A 21,788-nucleotide genomic window follows, 5' to 3' on the forward strand; every position below is an offset into this window, starting at 1 on the left:
CAATTGCCCTGCTTGCTACCCCTAACGCTGGCTCTGCACTTGTGACCCCCCCCCAACCTGTCCCATGACCTTCCTGTGGGTTGCAACCTCCAAATTGAGAAACCCTGCTCTAGATGAGTTGAGTACTCCCGGAAGACCTCTGTGTACCCCCAGGGGTATGTGCACCCCTGCTTGAGACCACTGAGCTAGTGTATGTGTGTAAGGGGGAGAAAGCAGTAGAATTGAGGAAGGGGCTGGTACTAGATTGCGGGATGGGGGTATAAAAGGAATAATATTAGGAGAGGGACATGTATGCTCATGTAATATAGAGTACTTGTGGCACCTTAGAGACTAACCAATTTATTTGAGCATAAGCTTTTGTGAGCTACAGCTCACTTCATTGGATGCAAATAAATGCTCAAATAAATTGGTTAGTCTCTAAGGTGCCACAAGTACTCCTTTTCTTTTTGCAAATACAGACTAACAAGGCTGTTACTCTGAAACCTGTAATATAGAGTGGTTTCCCAAACAGTGGGTCATGACTGTCATGATAGAGGGGTGACTGGGCTAAACCTGAGTGGCAGTGTGACCACTTGTGCCAGGTCGAAACTCCCAGAATGGGGAGCTGGGCCCAGCCCTGCAGGACAGGAGCTGCCACTGTGGGGTGAATGTGAAACAGGCTCACACTCCAACCCCTACCCTGCCCCCACTGGTCTTCCCCTCTGCACCAGGCTGGGATTAGGGTTATGGTGCTGGGATGAAGGGTGCTGCTGTGAGTGGTTTGTGCCCTCTCAGTGGTGAAGGAGGAGAAGAATGCTGGCCTATTGGCCTCCACCCACAAATCTGAACCCTGGTTAGGTCACAAAAAAAGACAACATGCAGTTGGTGCATTGCCTTACTAAACAGTTTGGGAACCAGTGATAGAGTGGAGGGGCTGATACCTGCCAAGGGGGAGGGAGAATTTGTGGAAAATGTAGGTAAAGGGGATGATACTGCATAAGAGGGGAGGAGCTAAGAGAACAGGGCTGACATCTGTTTGTTGGGGAAGAAGGGCAGGGGTGTGATGGTGATGTTTAATACTTCCTAATGAAGGTAGAGTTGGGGCAATTTTTGGGAAAGGGACTGATACTGGCTAATTGTGTGTGGAGAGAGGGCTGGTAGGAGGTAAAGGGCTTAAATTGGATAATGATGGGGGGAACAGCCAGTACTGAAAAAATGGGAGGTATGATGGCCACATGGTTCAAGAAAATGAAGGAAATTGTATGAAATTCCTATGGCAGAGCATGTTCATGGGGGCTTAGGTGATGTAGGTGAATAAGAAAATGGGACGTAGGTAAAGGATTGATAGATTCTGGGGGTTGATGAGGGATATGAATGGATAAAGCCTTGGTGTGGAATTGTTGGGGCACAGGTTGGTGAGGGGAACGGGTAGCTAGGGAGTTGGTGAGGTTGATGGGGGATGTGAGGAGTTGATTGGAGCATGGGTTGATGGTGAATGTGAGAGGATGGGTGTTAATGGGGGATATAGATGGGTGGGTTGTCAATGGGGACATTGGTGGATTATGCACTGGTGCAAGGTTGATAGGTGAATGGGGCATTGGTGGGGGTTGTTTGATAGAAGTATTGGAATGCGCTGAGCTTGACCGGATGTGGGTTGATGGGGTGAGGATGGATAGGGATTTGGTGGAGGGGCTTATGGGGTAGAGGGTTGCATAGGGTGGATAGTACATTGGTGGGGTGGTGATAGGGTGCAGCTCCCTCAGTGGGGACAGCTCAGGTCAATGGAGACATGGGATAATGGGGAGGTGTTGGTTTATGCTTTAGTGGGGGCTCAGGTTGATGAGGATAGTTACCGAAAGTGGGTAGGAGAGAGAGGCTGCAGAGGTTCGTGGACTGGGGGCTGGTGATAATCTCTGGGGATAAGGGTGGATAGTACAGTGGTGCGGTTCCTGCCACTATTTACATCACAGCAGCTGGTACAACGCCCAAGGCGCGTTTCAAAGCATTGGCAGGATGCCAGACCCCGGACAGAGGCCAAGGGCGGGCCTCAATTAGCGCGCGAGGGAAGGGGTCTGAAGCGGATCCCACGGCCGGTCCCGCTGGGGTTGGGGCCCGCGTTCCCTGGGGAGGCTTGTTCCTGGAGCACCAGCTGCAGCTACGGTTCCCATGGAGACGGGGCCTGCTCAGCAGAGACCCGCCGCCGCTTCGAGAGCAACTCGTGAGTTTCCATCGAGCCTGGGCGGCCAGTCACCCGCGCGTCCCCTCCAGCGAGTCGGGGCGCCCAGTCACCCGCGCGCGTCGTCGTCCCCTTCCGCACCCCATATCCCACCGGGTTGCTCGGTCACCCGCGCCTCCTCATCTCCTCCCCATCGAACCGGGGCACTCGGCACCCCACGCATACCCCATCTGCTGCTCCCTGTCATCCCACCAGGGTGCCTTGTCATTGGTGTGCGTCCTGCTATCCCAGTAGGGAGCCCTGTGACGGTTGTAATCATCTAGTTTGATTTCCTGTGTAGTATAGAACATACCCAAACTAATTTCTAAAGCATATGCATGTTAGCAAAAAAATCCCATTTTGATTAAACATTGTAAGTTATGGAGAGCCTTGTACCTACTATCATTAACTTTTAGTTCTGTGATCAGTTCCTCTTCATCTGTTAGGACAAGGTCTAACAGGGAATTCAACCGTGTTGTTTGCAACAGTTTTTGAGTTAGAAAATGGTCATCTATACTATTTAGAAATTCCAAGGATGTTTTAGTACTGGCAGCATGAAACCTGTATCATATGTCACTGAAATTGAAAACCTCCATTAGCATAGTTTTCCCCCCTACCCATTATAGATAGGTACAAAGAGGGCATTGTGTTCCCTAGTATGGTTTGGTAGTCTGTAGCAGAACAATTAGTACTCCATTTTGTGCATTATCTGTTAGGACATTGATCCATAAGGATTTAAGATAATTTTTTTCTGTGTTATCTGTGACTTGGAAATAGCTAATGCCATTTTTGATGTAGAGTGCCACTCTCCCTCTCCTTATGTCCACTTGATCCTTCCTAAATACCTGATAACCATTGATTTTAACATTCCAATGGTGTGAATCATCCCGTCAGGTTTCAGTAATATCAACTAGATTGAATTTATGCTCATAGATCAGCAATTCCAGTTCCTCTTATATGTTAACCAGGCTCCTACCATTAGTGTATAGATTATTAAAGAATTTATTCTTTTCATGTTCTTTGGTTTCTTGATTAATTTGTTCTCAACATCTCTTAGTCTGCAGAAGAGAAGAGTGAGGGGGGATTTGATAGCAGCCTTCAATTACCTGAAGGGGGGTTCTAAAGAGGATGGAGCTAGGCTGTTCTCTGTGGTGGCAGATGACAGAACAAGAAGCAATGATCTCAAGTTGCAGTGGGGGAGGTCTACGTTGGATATTAGGAAACAGCCTTTCACTAGGAGGGTGGTGAAGCACTTGGAATGGGTTACCTAGGGAGTGGTGGAATCTCCATCCTTAGAGGTTTTTAAGGCCCAGCTTGACAAAGCCCTGGCTGGGATGACTTAGTTGGTGTTGGTCCTGCTTGGAGCAGGGGATTGGACTAGATGATCTCCCGAGGTCTCTTTCAACCCTAATATTCTATGATTCTATGATCTCAATTTAGTGTTAAGTGCTCATTTCTTTCCTCATTTTACCCTCCCCATTTGATACTAGTTTAATCCCCTCCTGACGACTCTAGCCAGCCTGTCCTCAAGGAGACTGCTCTCCCTTCTACTGAGTTGGAGGCCAGTCAAACTACATTGATCCAACGTCAACTGAGGGAAGGGGCTATGTTTCACTAAACCTTTACTTTAGTACTTATCTAGGTTGCCATTCGCTTCCAGAATCTTCTGACTTCCTTTACTTGTGGGACAGGAAGAATCTCAGAGAAGTTTGCGTGGACAGCCTTCTTCAGCGTGCATCGGAGTTTCTTGAAGTAATCTACTAGTTTTTGTAGTAGTTCATAAAAAGGATCAGATTTTGGATTAACATAATCTCTTCTGGTGTTCCATAGCTGAATCCTCTCAACTGAGAATACTTCATCCTTGGCTCTCATGTTCTTTGTTTTGGGCTTTGTGGTATATGTTGACTCAAAGAAAGACATATGTTTTAGCAGTTCATAGATTGAAATGCATTCTTTACATGCATGTAGCTGGTATTTAACTCCCTGTTTTGAGATTGGGACAAAGCCCTTAAAGTGGTAGTGGAACTGAATGGGGAACCAGTGGAGGACTGAAGTACGGTCTTGATGTGCTCATGACAGCCTAAACAATGGAGGACTCAGGCAGCCACTCTTTGTATCAGCTAGAGCAGGGGTAGGCAAACTACATCCCTTCAGGGCTTTGGATCTGGCCCACGGGATTGCCACCCCTGTGGTGCCACGGGCCCCGCGCCGCTCCTGAAAGCGGCCGGCACCACATCCCTGTGGCCCCTGGCAGGGGGGTAGGGAGTGGGGAGGAGGGCTCCGCGCGCTGCCCTTGCCTGCAGACACCGCCCCCTGCAGGTCCCATTGGCCAGGAATGGGGAACTGTGGCCAATGGGAGCTTTGGGGGAGGTACCCGCAGGTGAGGGCAGCGCGCGGAGCCCTCCCCCCACCCCCCGGGGCCACAGGGATGTGGTGCCGGCTGCTTCCGGGAGCGGTGCAGTGCAGGGCCAGGGCAGGCAGGGAGCCTGCCTTAGTCCCGCTGTGTGCCGTTGCCACCCCAGAGCCGCTCAAGGTAAGTGGCACCAGGCCGGAGCCCACACCCCGAACCCCCCCTGCCCCCCGCACCCCAACCCCCTGCCCTGAGCCCCCTGCTGCACCCCACACCCCTCCTGCATCCCAACCCCCTGCCCTGAGCCCCCTTGAACACCATGCACCCCTCCTGCACCCGAACCCCCTGCCCTGAGCCCCCTGCAGCACCCCTCCTGCACCCTAACACCCTGCACTGAGCCCCCTGCCACACCCCTCCTGCACCTCAAACCCCTGCCGTGAGCCCCCTGCTGCACCCCTTCTGCACCCCAACCCCCTGCCCTGAGCCCCCTCGTACATCCCACACCCCAACCCCCTGCCCCAGCCCTACATTCATGGCCCTGAACGCAATTTCCCCACCCAGATGTGGCCCTTAGGCCAAAAAGTTTACCCATGCCCAAGCTAGAGCTTTGTATTGTTTTCACATTCTGCTTTAGATACACTGAAGTACAGTAATCTTGTCTGGGAGGTGACAAATGCATTGATCACTGTGGCCAGCTTCTTATCCGAGGTAGGGGTAAAGTTTCCTAGTGCATTGGAGATGGAAAAAAGGTGTTTTTAGCCACAAGTGCTACCTAGTGAGCTAAGCTTTAGTGATGATTCAAACAGGACCCCAAGGCTTTGAACCTTTCTGACAAAAGGGGGCTGTCTGTCTTTGACAGAAAGGTAGAGGTGTGCAGAGTTCTAGCTAGTTCTTCAAAGTGCTTTTCCCCCTTTCAGCCAGTATCACTTGGTCTTGTCTGGGTTGGTCTGAGCTAGCTGCCATCTGATCTTTTATAGGCATTGTAATATTTTTAGTAATGGGAGTCACTGGATAGGTGACAAATGAGATAGACATTTGAGTGTCATCAGCATATTGTTGGCAGCTGAGCTCAGAGCATCTCACAATCTAAGTGGTCTCATGTAGATATTCAGTATGGATCCTAGTGAGATTCTTCATGATAGGGCCTTTGAGGAAGAGGAGCACTTACCCATCATTATTCTTTGGGTTCAACTGGAGAGAAGTGATTGGGACCATTGTAATGTTGTGATTTACCCTGGCTGTGTTATGCAGAAAGTTTAGCAGTACTTTGTTTCTTGTATCAAAAGTTGCAGATACATCCTGCAGTATGAACATGGAAATCTTGCCTATATCCATGACCATTACGAAGTAATTTTTGGTGCCACCCGGGCTGTCTCTTCCCTGTACTCTGAACTGAAGCTTGATTGTGAGACATCCAGGATGTTGTTCCAGCTGCTGTATAAAAGAATGCAGCAGTTTTCACAACACTGTATAAATACCTGTCCTAGTTTTAGTAACTCCATATTGTGAATACTGCTGCTCTCAGAAGCAAATGCTTTCTTCCCATTATTAGGTGCTGTATTTTTAAGCTTTCCTCACCCCCGTCAAAACCAAGGAAATACTGAGGGAATAGAACAAACCCAAAAAGAAATGACAATTTTTTCTGTTAATTACTATTTTCAGTTAATATTTTGTGTGAGTGAGATTTAACACTTTTTCTAAATGTAAAGTGGAAGATCCTATAAAAGTAGAGATTGATTTACTCTAAGTTTCATGCTGTTCAACCTTCTTTTGAAAAATTGTGACTTCAGTTTGATAGATATTTAAGGGACGTGATAGAGTGGCAGTAAGATGGAAGATTTAATTTTTGCTCCCTTCTGACTGTTACAAAGGTCTTGTCTAAAGATTGTATGGCCAAGTTTAGCCAATGAAGCATGTGTGAGGTTTTATTTTAAAAGCACTTATGAAACTGTTTTGATACCACTTTGTTTATGGGCTGGCACAAAAGCCTCTTTTGTTTAACAGTTCAGTGAAGTCTGAAATATTTTGAGATAGTTCAGCCCACTAATGGATTTTGAACTAATGATAATATTGTTACCTTCTATGTATAAACTTGGCATTTGTTCCTTTGCATTAGAAATATTTTACTTAACATTTGTGGCTGTGTTAACAGCCAAATGCATTTGGAGTAGCAGCAGCAGCTAAAAGGAGTAAGAGGGAGATATAAAAGGAACAGACCTTTCTGTAATGTTGTCTGATAGGTACAAGTAGCACAAAAGAAACATTGCTCATAAATGCCCAGTAATATTGCTTTTGGTAGGAAGTATCCATCTCTACCTACTAAAGTAAAAAGAGAGATATTATAGTATTGTGAACACCTTCTCCATATATACACAACCATCAAATTTAAGTTGAAGAGAGTATTCCATTTAATTTTTCTTCCAGTAATGGAAACAGCAATGACAGTGGCAAAACTGAGCCACAGCAAATTTAAAAACCCATCCAGACCACTGATTCCTCTAACAATGGTCACAATGTGATTTATCAGAGAAAAACAGAGCTTCCTCCGAAAATTGTCATTACTGAGCAGGTGCTGATGAGTCCCTAGGTCAGACAGTCAGACAGTGAAAACTGCCACAGAGACCAAAAGTATTAGGAACATAAACTATAATTGACATTTTATGGGAGAAGGATAAGGAAGAACAGTCCAATAAAGAAGAAGAGCTCTGTGTTGCTCAAAAGCTTGTCTCTGTGTCTTCCACCAACAGAAGTTGGTCCAATAAAAGATATTATTTCACCCACCTTGTCTCAGTCCCATTAAGTAACAGGTTAATTAAAAAGAAGATCTTAAAATGGGCACTGTTAGAAATAGAAAATACTGTTGCCTCTATACATCAAGGCAAGGGCCTTATCTTTACTAAAAAAAAAAAGGTGTATTTTTAACATAAGTTTCAGTTCTAATGTGGACATAAATTATAGTTCTAACATGTGTTATGTGGTCAACCAGAACTGCCTTTTGTTTTTCCACTGTACTTTTTACCCTCTCCCCAAGTCAATAAATTGCCAGTTAAATCAAGGTACTTAACATGTTTGCAAAGGCTAATGTGGACATTCCCCATGCATTTTATAAATTTGGTTTCCTGGTGCCCTACGCAGCTGCATACTTTGCATATGGTTAGGGATGGCCCTGCCCAGAGTAGTTATCAATGATTCAGAGTCAAGCTGGAAGGGCATTTTGAGTGGTGTCCCATACAGATCAGTTTTGGGTCCAGTTCTGTTCAATATCTTCATCAGTGTTTTAGATAAAGGCATAGAGTACACTATGAAATTTGCAGACGATACTAAGCGGGAAGGGGTTGCAAGTGCTTTGGAGGATAAGATTAAAATTCAGAATCATCTGGACAAACTGGAGAAATTGTCTGAAGAAAATAGGATGAAGTTCAATAAGAACAAATGCAAAGCATTCCTTCCTAAGTGGAGTAATCAGTTGCACACATACAAAATAGGAAATGACTGCTGAGGAAGGAGTACTGCAGAAAGGGATCTGGGGGTCATAGTGGATTACAAGCTAAATATGAGTCAACAGTGTAATGCAGTTGCAAAAAATGCAAACATCACTCTGGAATGTATTAGCAGGAGTGTTGTAAGCAAGACACAAGAAGTACCATAATTCTTCCGCATTGCTCTCACTAAAAATATTATTATTAATTTTTTTTAGTGAGAGCAAAAAGGTTTTTTGTACCGTTAATAAATAAATTTTAAAAATATTGTTTATTTCATCGTTTTTAATTTCTATTTTTTGTGTATGTTTTATAATTTACACAATGTATTAGTACAGTAGCACATGTATATAATTTATACATAAATAAATATACATATTTTGGGGGTGCATGCTCAACATTTTTTTACTGATAGGGATAGATCAAAAAAATATGGAGACCACTGGTCTACACTACAAGCACAACAGTGGCAGTGCTGCAGCCAGGCTGCTGTAGCACTGTAGTGTGGATGCTTTCTACAGGGATGGAAAGGGATGGAAAATCTACCCCTTTGAGACACGGTAGCTAAGTTGATGGAAGAATTCTTCTATCGACCTAATGGTGTCTATACTGTGGCATAGATTGGGTTAACTATGTCTCTTGGGTCTGAATTTTTGACACCACTGAGCCACATAGCTAGGTTGACCTAAGTTTTAGGTGTAGACCAAGCCTCAGTCTGGGCACATGGCTAGTGGGAGTGAGATTGTATATAAGAGGGGGTGCTCTTAGAGAAGTGGAGATCATTTAGTACCACATGCCAGAAGACCAGGCTGGAAAGAGAAAAGGAAGGCAGAAGAGAGGGACTCTGCATAGCCTGAGATACTGACTAGATCTCATATACTAGATACTGACAGATTTGCAGGAGGAGAGAAATCAAACTATAGTGTAACTGTAACTCTCTAGTGCTTTTTAAGAGTAGAGTGACTGTGGATAAGAAATTCCTTTGCTAAGTTTGTGTTCCTTGCCTTGGTACCACGTTGTCCCTGAAGGGGTTAAACTAGGAGCCCAAAGTGTTCAGAACCACTGTGGAACTCTGAGGTATCATGTGGGGGGCTTAGGAGGGCTGAGGCACTGGTTCTGGGTCCTGGGGACCTCTGAACAGTGGAATCCCATATCCCAAAGAAGGGCTCAGACCAGGGGTCTGGGCCTGGAAGTATGCCTTACAGACCCAGAGCTAGGAATTGTGACTAGGTTCTGTCTAGACGTGGTGGTTTAGGAGCACGTGGGATTGAACAGTTGGGTCCACTCACAAGAGACATGTGTCCATTCAGAAGGAGACTGGACCAGGTTGTTACAGACACACCTGTAGGAATTTAACATGTTAGTTAACTAATGTTAAAAATACATCTTTTTTCCTACTGTAGACATGGCCAAGAAGTTTAAAAGCAAAAATGGATAAGATGGGATGTGTGGCATTGTGAAAAGAATCTCTGTATAGGGGTATTGCACCTGTGCAACATGGCCCTCACCTGCATAATTGTCCTTCACGGGAATTTTAACGGAGTTTGTGGGAAAATGCTGGACACCCATAATCTGAATTTAAATTTAAACACCTTCCCCCTAAGTTTCTAGCCAGTGATTTTGGTATCTTGTGGACTATTCTCATCCCAATGGACTTTTGAAATCCCAGTTAACATACAGAAAATGGAGGAAAAGAATAGATTGGTGAAGGGATGAAGTGGAACCCAGACACGAAGAATGGTCCAGTGGTTTGAGTGCTATCCTGGGATTCAGGACGCTTCAGTTAAATTTCCTGCTTCATTACAGGCTCCCCGTGTGCCATTGGGCAAGTCTCTGAGTCTCCTGTGCCTCAGTTTTCCATCTGCTTGATAGGTGATAATAGTACTTACCTATCTCACTGAAGTGTTATGAGGATAAATACATTTAAAAGATTGTGGTGGGGGGGGGGTCATGTAAGATAAATAGCTTCCTGCTCTTAGCCTGACCAATATCTGCTATTTCAGAAAAAGTTAAAGTCTACTTTAAGTCCATAAGACATGTAACTAATTATGCAGTACAATAGATGCAGTGTGGAGAAGCGAATGCTTGGAGAGGAGACATTTGTCACTCATCAGGCTCCAATCAGTAACTTTCTTCTATCTTAGGCTCAACAATGTTACAAATGAAGAAAGAACTAAATGAACTTCTTGTGAGGAAAGAACAAGAATGGGAAAAGCTACAAGCTTGCCAACTCTGTTTTCAGAAGACAACGCTGCAGGATACCAGAAAGCAGCTCCAAGAAATGCATAAAAAATTCAACAGGTTAAAAGAAGATTTCACCTATAATCTGAGAGTTCTGGAAGAGAGAGACAGAGAGCTGGAGCGCTATGATGCCATGTTTACTCATTTGAAAATGGCTGAAAATGCTAAACAGGCAGAAGTTAGTGATCTTAGGATACAGCTGGATAAGCTGCAACAAACACTTGTCAAGGAAACCCGGAAACAAGAGGCTCTGCAGTACCAATATCAACAAAAACTTAAAGAACATCAGTTAGAGATGGAGCGGCTGCACAGGTAAGAGATATTTTTCATTATAGTACATTACTATCTTGGAAAAGTAGACATTCAGCCTCCCAAATAAGTGTCTGTGGATCTGATAAAGCAGTAGTTTCTTTAACACATTAAAAAGGAAGGTATGTACAAATTTTAACATATTAAAAGCTCCATTCTGGCTGAGCTATGCTTAGCACAAGAACAGAGTTGGGGTCTGCAAAGGTAGCTTTAAGTCACCTTTACAGCATCTGTATTCACGCTCTAGTGGAGAACTTCCAAACCTCTGGCATTAAGTTAGAGGAGCCCCAGTGTTGCTCTCAAATGGTGCACCATATCTCTAAGACAAAAGCTGCAAGATGTGGGAGGGAGGTTGGCATAGAGGTGGATTTCAGAGTTGATAGAGGGAAGGCTTTTCATAGAATCATAGAAGATTAGGGTTGGAAGAGACCTCAGGAGGTCATCTAGTCCAACCCCCTGCTCAAAGCAGGACCAACACCAACTAAATCATCCCCGCCAAGGCTTTGTCAAGCTGGGCCTTAAAAACCTCTAAGAATGGAGATTCCACCACTCCCTAGGTAATCCATTCCAGTGCTTCACCACCCTCCTAGTGAAATAGCTTTTCCTAATATCCAACCTAAACCTCCTGCACTGCAACTTGAGACCATTGCTCCTTGTACTGTCATCTGCCACCACAGAGAACATCCTAGCTCCATCCTCTTTGGATTCCCCCTTCAGGTAGTTGAAGGCTGCTATCAAGTCCCCCCTCATTCTTCTCTTCTGCAGGCTAAATAATCCTCGTTCCCTCAGTCTCTCCTCATAAGTCATGTGCCCCAGCCCCCTAGTCATTTTTGTTGCCCTCCGCTGGACTCTCTCCAATTTGTCTACATCCTTTCTGTAATGGGAGGCCCAAAACTGGACGCGGTACTCCAGATGTGGCCTCACCAGTGCCGAATAGAAGGGAATAATCACTTACCTCGATCTGCTGGCAGTGCTCCTACTAATGCAGCCCAATATGCCATTAGCCTTCTTGGTAACAAGGGCACACTGTTGACTCATATCCAGCTTCTCATCCATTGTAATCCCCAGGTCCTTTTCTGCAGAACTGCTGCTTAGCCATTCGGTCCCCAGCCTGTAGCAGCGCATGGGATTCTTCCATCCTAAGTGCAGGACTCTGCATTTGTCCTTTTTGAACCTCAGATTTCTTTTGGCCCAATCCTCCAATTTGTCTAGGTCAGTCTGGACCCTACCCCTACACATATCTACCTCTCCCCCCAGCTTAGTGTCATCTGCGAATTTGCTAAGGGTGCAATCCATCCCATTATCCAGATCATTAATGAAGATGTTGAACAAAACCGGGCCCGGCACAGACCTCTGGGGCACTCCGCTTGATACTGGCTGCCAACTAGACATTGAGCCGTTGATCACTACTGTTGAGCCCGACAATCTAGCTAGCTTTCTATCCACCATTGGCCACTGTTGGAAGACAGAATACTGGGCTAGATGTATCATTGGCCTGACCCAGTTACTTATGGTCTTAACTTATTAAAATCTAACAGGACAGAGAGAAGCCTCCAGTAATCAAAGTCCTTTAATTAGTCTAATCTTTTGAAACGTTTCTCTAATATTGAGACAATGAGAGAGTAATAAGAGGCTCCAGACAAGAAAACTTCCCACAGCATCCTCTCAGTAAGTTTATTCACTGATGTTTATTTGTCTGATGAAGATAGAAATAACTAAAAGAAAAGGAGGACTTGTGGCACCTTAGAGTCTCTAAGGTGCCACAAGTCCTCCTTTTCTTTTTGCGAATACAGACTAACACGGCTGTTCCTCTGAGAAATAACTAAAATAGTTAAAAGTTGAAATAGTTAAAAGTGCTCTCTGATGCGTGAAACATACGTGAAAAGTACAAATGATAAAATATGCTTTAAGAAACAAAATCATTAACTAAATTTTACTTAAAACTAGATTAAAAGAAATTTTTTATAAAAACCATCACTATTTGAACAGACTCATGCAATCGCTCCAACACTAGATCACCATAACTGACTTTTCTCAACAGTATCTAGTTGGATGTTGAAGGTCTTTATTGTTTTTGTGAATCTGAATGTGTCTTGCTTAGTGGAAGATTTGAATATGAGAAGTGCTTGTTGAAGAAATGGAACAAGTAGCTAGTTCAAATGGCAAGTTGCCATGTTTTTGACTTATAAATAGTAGTGTCTGACTGCACTTGGTTCTTGGTTTCCAGTGCAAAAGATCAAGGATCCTCCAAGGACTTGGCTCTGCTTAAAAATGTGGCCTTTAGTAAGTTTGGTCAGGATTATTATTACTAACTTTAAAAATGTCACTTGAGTCGGTGATTTTCTTTCATTAATAGAAAATTTTAATAAGTAATAATAGACAACTGTGCATGTTCTGAGGCTTATAAACTTGGAGTAAGATTGTTTGTAGCAGTCTGTGACAGAGTGAGACCCTGCCCATCTTCTGCTCTGTCTACACAGACTATTCGGACACCTTCCATTGTTAAACACTACTGTGTAGTTTATGTACATGGTTTTTCCAATGACCTTGTTGGTCCATACACCACATAATTTACAGCATCAGGTTTCTCCTCAGCCCTTTGCCCAGGCGAGGGAAGAAAGCTGTTCACCCAGAGATCCTTCTTGGTTCTGGCTCCATTAGCTTGCCTCTCTCTTCATCACTTCCTTCTTGTGCCACCTTCTACCCTTTGTGGTAATGGGCTAATTAGCTCTTTAGTCCTCCTCAGTCCATTTTAATCTGTTAATTAGGCACAGTCAGGTCCACCCTGGAGTTTGGAGGAATAAATTGGTGTTTAAGTGATCAGAATGCTGGCTCAGCTTTTGGTTTCCAGCAGTCTGTCATACAGTCCCACAATTGGTCTTGGAAAGATGCCTATAACTGGATAGCTGGTTTATAGCTTTTTATAGAATTGTTGCATTTTTAGATACTTTCTATAGGGATAAATTGTACCTATAATCTTGGACCAACAGCCCGCAGTTGGATATTGGCAAGTTAAATGAAATAAAAAGACAGTAATGACTCAATATTGGAGTTTGATTTAATGGGTTAAAGAAGGGGGGACCTATGCTCTTCATGTTGCTTAAGTAATGGGGAAGAAGGATGAGCCATTCAAAACTGTTTTTCAGTAGATCATGTAAGGAACACTAGAGCAAATAACTTGGCTTTGCTATAACTAAGGTTATACGATTTTGTCATGGACATTTTTAGTAAAAGTCACAGACAGGTTACGGGTAATTAACAAAAATTCACAGAAGCCGTGACCTGTCCCTGACTTTTACTAAAAATGTCCATGACAAATAGCGGGAGGGAGGAGGGTCCAGCACCTTGCCCTGCTGTGGCTGGGAGCTGCGGGGGTTGCCTGCAGGGACTGGAGAGTTCTGGGGGATTTTCCCCACATCCGTGGTGGCTGAGGAGCTCCGGGGGTCCCCAGCACCCATGGAGCCTGGGGAGCTACAGGTCGATTCCCCACCACCGCCCGAAGTGGCTGGGGAGCTCCAGGGGATTCCCCCCACTGTCTGTGGGGACTAGGGAGCTCCGGGGGTCCCTGGCACCCATGGGGACTGGGGAAGGATTCCCCTGCTGCTGCCAGCTGAAGATCTGCCTGGGATCCCCCACTGCCCGTGCCAGCTGGGGAGCTGTGGGGGACCCCCAAACCCATGGCTGCTGGGGAGCTGTGGGGGACCCTCCCATTCCAGGTGGCAGGGGTACCCTGAAGTTCCCGGCCACCAGGGGAGGTGAGGGTAGCCTGCAGCTCCCAGCTGCCATGGGCTGAAGTCATGGAGGTTTGCTGAAGTCACAGATTCTGTGACTTCCGTGACCTCCGTGACCAAATCGTACCCTTAGCTATAACACAGAGTTGTTTTCTGTAATTAAAAGGGAGAGAAAAATGCACACTGAGCGAGACCCTCACTTGACTAGCAACAGACTTGTTTGCTGGGTGGAAGAGATGGAGAAGGAGACACTGTTACATGTAGGAATGTACTTATTTTTAATACTTTGAGGTAACAGTTTTAAGCTTTGTGATTTAAGTTTCTCACTAGTTTAGTGATATATTATAGATCCTGCTGCCCGCAGAGGTTGAGCCAGGAAGCCTGCTGCTGCCAATCTTCTGTATTATCACCTTGACTCTTTTTTTGGTGTGTCTGTGTGGGCGGTGAGACAAATAGTATCTCTGTTTTTTCATAGCCTGATCTTCAGTCACCTGTGCATAAGGATGTCCCTACCAGCAGGTAACATTGCAGGAGAATGTTAGAGAAATGTTTGCTGTAGGGGGAACTCACAGCAAAAAAGTTTTTCTTTTCTGAAAAACCATTATAAAGATGATCTCCAGACATATATGCATAAATTTATACATGATTAATTATAGTTAAAATTAAATTACCGTGTACTGCTGATTTCTCATCAACATGATATCTTTTGGCAAAAAAAAGACAGAGCTAAGCTCCCTTCATAATTCAATTAATGATACTCTGTATTTTTTGCTGCTAAATAATACAATCATAGAAATGTATGGCTGAAAGGGACCTTGAGAAGTCATCAAGTGAAGCCCACTGTGCTGAGACAGGACCAAGTATACCTACACCATCTCTGACAGGTGTTTGACCACCGTGTCCTTAAAAATTTCCAATGATGGGGATTCCACAGCCCAGAGGGAAGAAAAAGCATGATAAAAGGGAGAGACGTTGGCCATGCTCTCTCTCTCTCCCACCTACATCTAAAGACACCACCACCAAGTGACTGAAGTGCTGATCAAAGAGGAGAGCCTGGCTAAAGGGCAACCAGCCAGCCTGTGGTGAGAAGCATCTAAGTTTGTAAGGGCACTGAAAGTGTTAATATCAGCTTAGAATGTGTTTTGCTTTGATTTCATTTGACCAAATCTGACTTGTGCTTTGACTTATAATCACTTAAAATCTATCTTTTGCAGTTAATAAATTTGTTTATTCTCCCTGAAGCAGTGTGTTTGGTTTGAAGCATGTCAGAGACTCCCCTTGGGATAACAAGCCTGGTACATATCAATTTCTTTGTTAAATTGACGAACTCATATAAGCTTGCTCCAGTGGGCATAACTGGACACTGCAAGACGGAGGTTCCTAGATTTGTGTCTGGGACTGGAGATATTGGCTAATATCATTCGGTTGCACAATCCAAGCAGTTTACATGCTAGAGGCTGTGTGTGAACAGTCCAGAAATGGGGGTTCTCACAGCAGAGCAAGGTAAGGCTGGTTCCCAGAGTCGAGGATTGGAGTGACCTAGCAGATCACCAGTCCGGGTAACACCAGGGGAACGTCACAACATCATGATAGGGGTCTACTATAGACCACCAAATCAGAAAAAGGAGGTGGATGAGGAACAAACAACAGAAATATCCAAAAACCACCTGAAGAAAATCTAAAACAATTGCTGTTATGTTTGCAGATGATAGAAAAATGGGTGGAGTGGTAAATAACGGTGAGGACAGCTAACTTATTTGGAGTCACCTGAATCAGTTTGTAAGTTGGGCACAAACAAAAAACATGCATTTTAGCTAGATTCAAGGTCATACATGTAGAAGCAAAGAATGTAGGTCATAGTTACAGCATGGGGAACTGTATCCTGGAGAGCAGTGACTCTGAAGAGCACTTGGGGATTCTGGTGAATGACCAGCTGAACATGAGTCCCCAGTGTGATGCTATGGCTAACGGTTTTATGTAATCCTTTGATGCATAATCAGAGGAATATCGAATAGGACCAAAGAGGTGATATTTCCTCTGTTTATGATATTGATGAGACCATTACTGCAATATTGTGCTTTAATAAGGATGTCGGAAAATTTGAGGGGGTTCATTAGAGATCCACCAGAATGAGTTAAGATCTGGAAAGCTGCCTTTCACTGACAGACTTTAGAAGCTCCATCTATTTAGCTTATTGTTGTGGGGCAAGCATGTCCCTCTTGGGTCAGGGTCGGTATAGCCCCAAGGCTGAATCCACCCATCCACCCTTAGCCTTGGGGTGGTGCGACCTAGAGACCAAAGTCAGTATGGCTGTCCTCTCCCTTAGGGTTGTGTGGCCCAATGGCCAGAGTCACTATAGTTGCCCTCTCCCACCGGGCTGCATGGCCTAATAACTAGAGTCAATATAGTTGCCCTCCCCATTGGCCATCAGACCACCCAGCCCCAAAAGAGAGAAGTGGGCTGACCCCTAGGGGTAGGTGGCTGCTGGGACCCAGGTCCCCCTGCTCCACCGGGTCCTAGCCCAGGGTCCTGTCAGTGGTGAGAGTATTTGCCACTGAGTCAGTGGGGATCTGATCAAAACACACTGCCGTCACTTGGCCCAATGGCTTGTCCTCCCCTGGGCCATTTCCTACCCTGTCTCTCGAAGCAGTTGTCTGGGCATCTCTGGGGTCTCCGGGTTCCTCGGTGTGTGTAGCTTCCGATGGCTCCAACCTCCCTTGGGCGTCTGTAGGCCTCTGGGTATCTGCCTGGGTCTCTGCATCTCTGGCTCCCGCGATTTGAGGATTCAGCAGCTACCGGACTGGAGCCTGCAATGTGCATCCTCCCTCCTTGGCAGTCAGCCCTGACTGAGGTTAGCTGCTCCCTTTTATACCTGGGTTCCAGCTGGAGCATGCCCAGCAGGGTCGAGGGGGCATGGCCTCCTCCACCCGCAGAGTAGGATTAACCCCTGCTGAACCCGTGCAGGGCATGCATGCCCCGTCTCATTTATCAAAGAGAAAGTTCAGAAATGGTTTGATCATGCTGTATAAGTACCTACACAGGAAGAAGATATCTGATGCCAGAGGGCCCTTTAACCTATCAGACAAAGGCATAATGAGATCCAATGTCTGGAAGTTGAAGCTAGCCAAATTCAAACTTGAAACTCGTCACAAATTTCTAACAATAAGAGTAATTAATCATTGGACAACTTACACGGGATGTGTTGGAGTCTCCGTCCCTGGAAGTCTTTTACGCATTAGGCCAGGTCTACACTACAGAGTTTTATCAGCCTAGCTATGTCTGTCAGAAAGTGTGAAAAATCACTCCTAACTGACATAGCTATGCTGGTAAATCCCCCCATGTAGATACTGCTTATATTGACAAAAGAGCCCTTTCAATGGCATAGCTTATGTCATTCGGGGAGGTGGTTTAAGTATACTGGCAAAAGAGTTCTTTTTGCTGGTATAGTCTGCATCTCAACTAGGAGACTTTGCTGGTATAGCTGTTTTGGCTTTGTAGTGTAGTCTAGCACGGATTAGACAGCTTTCTAAAAAATATGCTGAAGCTCAACCACAAGTTATAGCCTATGTAGGAGTTTGAATTAGATGATTATAAGGGTCCCTTCTGATCTGAATATGTATTAATTGTTAAATATTTACTTATTTGTAAGAGAATTAAAACAATTATTTTGTAATTCTATATTGTGAATAGAAAGTTAAGATGCATTTTTGTTTAAGAAATTACATATTTGCAAGTTATATTTCTATGAGTGCATTGTTGCTGGAAGAACCTTTCAGAAGCACCTATCAATAGTTCTTAATTGACCACATTTCATATACATTTGTTTGGTGTTGTTATAGTTTTAAGGTTTCTGACATTGATCATCACAGTGAGGAGTATAAGAAGCTGAAACAGGAGTTGGAGAGAAAACTCCAAGAAGTGGAAGGAGAATTGGCTTTGCAGAAACAGGTACAGAAGTCTATAGAAAACAACGTTGTATTAAACGAGCCACAGTAGGTGTAATTTCTACTTTACCGTCCATCCATTCTCATGGGAGAATTATGCATTATAGATGAATGCTCTGGGTAGGTGTAGTTATCTGATATCTGTTCAGGCAGTCCTTTTTAGCTCTAATGTTAAAATTAATGTAAAATGTGCAATGGGCAGCCCTGCATGTTGCTTTACAGGAATAGGTGTTATGTGGTATTTGCATACTTGCAGTTGCTTTACTTACTAGTCTGGCAGCCTCCCATTGGGAAGAATTGGGAAGATTATGTTTAGTAAACTGAGATGGTGTAAGATTCTTGTATATGGGGATACAGCTAGCACACTGTACTAAATTGGCTAACCTTGAAATTCCAGGAAAGGTCAGCTTCTATAAATCAGAAGCAGCTTTAGGCAGGCATATAGGCTAAATAAACACATTAACATGTGCCAGCATGCCGTACTTCTCTGATTTCACGACCTTCTCCTCCCACTTTTTATGCCATTGTTAACACACAATTGTCTGCTGCTATTAATATTCAGTCATTTCATAATGTGAGAGTACTTAGCAATGGAGTTTGTTTGAGCCCTAGTGGTGTCACCTGATTGAGGGTGTCTCACTACCCATATATTGCAAAAACAACATTTTTTAGGATAATTTATACTCATTTCACCTTTTAAAAAAAAATTTATTTAGGACGTTTTAAGTTTACAAATCATTGCCATGTAAATATCAGAAACAAAATGATGATCATTATAACAGTGAGCTTATTTTTTAGCAAAATATGCAGTAATATAATAATCAAATCTCTCTATTTAACGGGGTTACCTTGACAGGATTATTGGCCTGCTGGATGGTGGGAAGCAGGAGATATGACATATTTTGATTTTCATAAGGCTTTTGACACAAGCCTTATGAAAATCAAAATTTATCTTATTTACTGCTTTGACACAATCCCATATTATGTTCTCATAAGAAAACTAGAGAAGTGTGGTCTAGATTCAGTTATTATACGGTGGGTGAACAACTGGCTGAAAGACTATGCTCAAAGAGTAGTTATCAATGGTTCGCTGTCAAACTGGGAGGGAGTAACTTGTGAGGTTTTGCAGTGGGTCAGTCCTGGGTCTGGTACAATTCAGTATTTTCATTAATTACTTGGATATGGAGTGGAAAGTATGCTTATAAAATTTGCAGATGACACCAAGCTGGGAGGGGTGCAAGCATTTTGGAGGACAGAATTAGAATTCAAAAAACTTTAAATTGGAGAATTGGTCTGAATTCAACAAGATGAAATTTAATAAAGATAAGTGCCAAGTACTTCACTTAAGTAGGAAAAAAATCAAATGCCCAACTACAAAATGGGGAATAACTGGCTAGGTGTGGGTCCTGCACCTGGGACCCCAGGTATGGGGCCAGGAGCAGAGCCCTGGGCATGGTGCCGGCAGTAGCCAGGACCCCAGGTGCAGGGTCAGGAGCGGAGCCCCATGCACGGGGCTGGTAGTGCTGGAACCCTGGGCGCAGGGCCAGCGGCCAGGACTCCGCACAATGCTCCCTTGGTTCCCATGCTTACCACCCCAGCCCTCTCCCAGGGCTGGCTGTAACCCTTTCAGGCCCAGAGTGGGTGACCACCCTGCTACAAGCTCCGGTTGTATTTGTGCCAAATTTTCTGAAGATTTAGATTTTTCTGGTAGTATTCGTAGCTCAAGTAACTAGAATATCATCTAATTTATTCAAGAATAGAAAAAATGGTCACACTTTAATATCAAGTTGCTTTTATAAAATATTAATAAATGATAAATATGCGTTTTAATAAATTGTTATAGATTATTATGAAGTCCAATAGGTCACTAGATTGTGTATAACCATTTGTAGCTCCTTTACTGATATGACTATAACCATCTATAACACACACTATTCATTTCTGTTAAAATTTGTAACATTTATTATCCCTTTATAAACTATTTATAAATGGAACATTAATACACAGTATGACCAAAAAAATTGTGCTGAAATAATTTATTCTGTGTTTTCACAGCTTGTAGTCTGCATGATTTATTGTCATTAGTAGTTGAGATTATTGCTTGTTTTTTGACAATTCATATGTCTAGAAGGAAAAGCCCACAATACTGGCAGAAACAGCACATTCTTAGATCCATATGAGGGTATAGTTTATTTCAGTGTTCCAGTAAGATTTAAAGCAAAATTCACATTTTCTTTTCAAAAGTGATAGGTTGCATAGTTGGATAAATATTTATTATAAAGGAATATGACTTTAATATATGTACATTTTTAGTTAAGAAATACATTTGGCAATTTCATCTTTTCTGCAACTGTGGATTGCTTTGACTTTAATACAACATGGAAGATGCCATTTTAGGTAACACAGGAGCCTTCTTTACATTGAGCTTTTTCTTTAAATTCCCCATTGTTGATATAGCATTGGCATAGCTCCACTGATGCAAGCAATGGTGAGAGAATTACTGTATACCAGACACAATGTTTAAGCCAGTATGTTGTCTAACTCTCCTCAGAGCAAACCTAGATATATATATATGATATATATATATATGATTATATATGATTAGATGAGACAGGTTTCAGAGTAGCAGCCGTGTTAGTCTGTATCCACAAAATGCTAGATGAGACGGTGGTTAAGACACAGTGGTTAAAACCCTGTGGTAGCTGACATATGGTCTATATTAGGATTCCCATTGTTGTTCCCATCCGTGGAATTGCATTAGAGGTAGCAATAATGGGAAGTTTTAAGTGTATGTCTTTCTTTATGCGCTTATTAACCCATTCCCTGTAATCCATTGCAGGAGCTGCTAGTGGAATTTGATGCAGAAATTAAAAAGAGAGAACATGCATTTCAACGTCAGGCAGATGAAATGAGTAATTTAGTTGTTTCTCATGAACTCAAGGTAATTTTGTCTTTAAGCTATACTTTCATTTTGTCTACAAAATAAATACACTTTACACAGGAAAGAATTCCGAACTGTTCCTTCCTGGGTTCTCAAGGGTTTTGGGTTTTTTTTGCACTTGGGTGGTGGCAGCATCTACCCATCCAAGGTCAGAGAGGAGCTGTGACTGTGGGAGTTTAATACCAACCTGGAGTGGCCAGTATTAATTTTTAAAATCTTGCGGGCCCCCAGCTTCCTCACTCGAAGTGCCAGAGTGGGGAATCAGCCTTGACAATGCGTAATGGTAGTACTGACCTAAATATGTGCATTTCAACATCTGTTCATGTTAAGTTTATTTTTTGAATGCCACCAGTGTGCTAAGTGCTGTGTAAATAGAGGAAGACACTCTGTCTATAGCTCAAAGATCTTTTCTAAGTAAAATATAGACAACACAATTCAGATACAAATAATATATTTGATAATGATGCAAACTTTAGGCAGTTAAGGGAGATTTTTTCATTAATGAGGCACATTGCTGAGGTAACTAGGATCATTGTTGAAAAGCTTTTCGAAGAAGGGAATTTTAAGTTGTGATCCGAAGGAAAAATGGTAGGTCATTT

At 43.5% G+C, this 21,788-nt stretch overlaps 1 protein-coding gene across 1 annotated transcript in view; it reads left to right on the plus strand.

Annotated features, from left to right (window-relative positions):
* Positions 1-2,052: 2,052 nt before the first annotated feature.
* CCDC57 (coiled-coil domain containing 57) overlaps positions 2,053-21,788 on the plus strand; it is a 130,223-nt gene continuing 110,487 nt past the window's right edge. The window contains exons 1-4 of the mRNA XM_073310540.1: positions 2,053-2,197; positions 10,168-10,576; positions 18,144-18,252; positions 21,088-21,189. Of these exons, the coding sequence (XP_073166641.1) occupies positions 2,146-2,197; positions 10,168-10,576; positions 18,144-18,252; positions 21,088-21,189 (672 nt within the window). The 5' untranslated portion in view covers positions 2,053-2,145. The remainder of the gene's footprint in view (positions 2,198-10,167; positions 10,577-18,143; positions 18,253-21,087; positions 21,190-21,788) is intronic.

This window comes from Lepidochelys kempii, chromosome 14 (assembly GCF_965140285.1).
Source record: "Lepidochelys kempii isolate rLepKem1 chromosome 14, rLepKem1.hap1, whole genome shotgun sequence".
Lineage (NCBI taxonomy): Eukaryota > Metazoa > Chordata > Testudines > Cheloniidae > Lepidochelys > Lepidochelys kempii.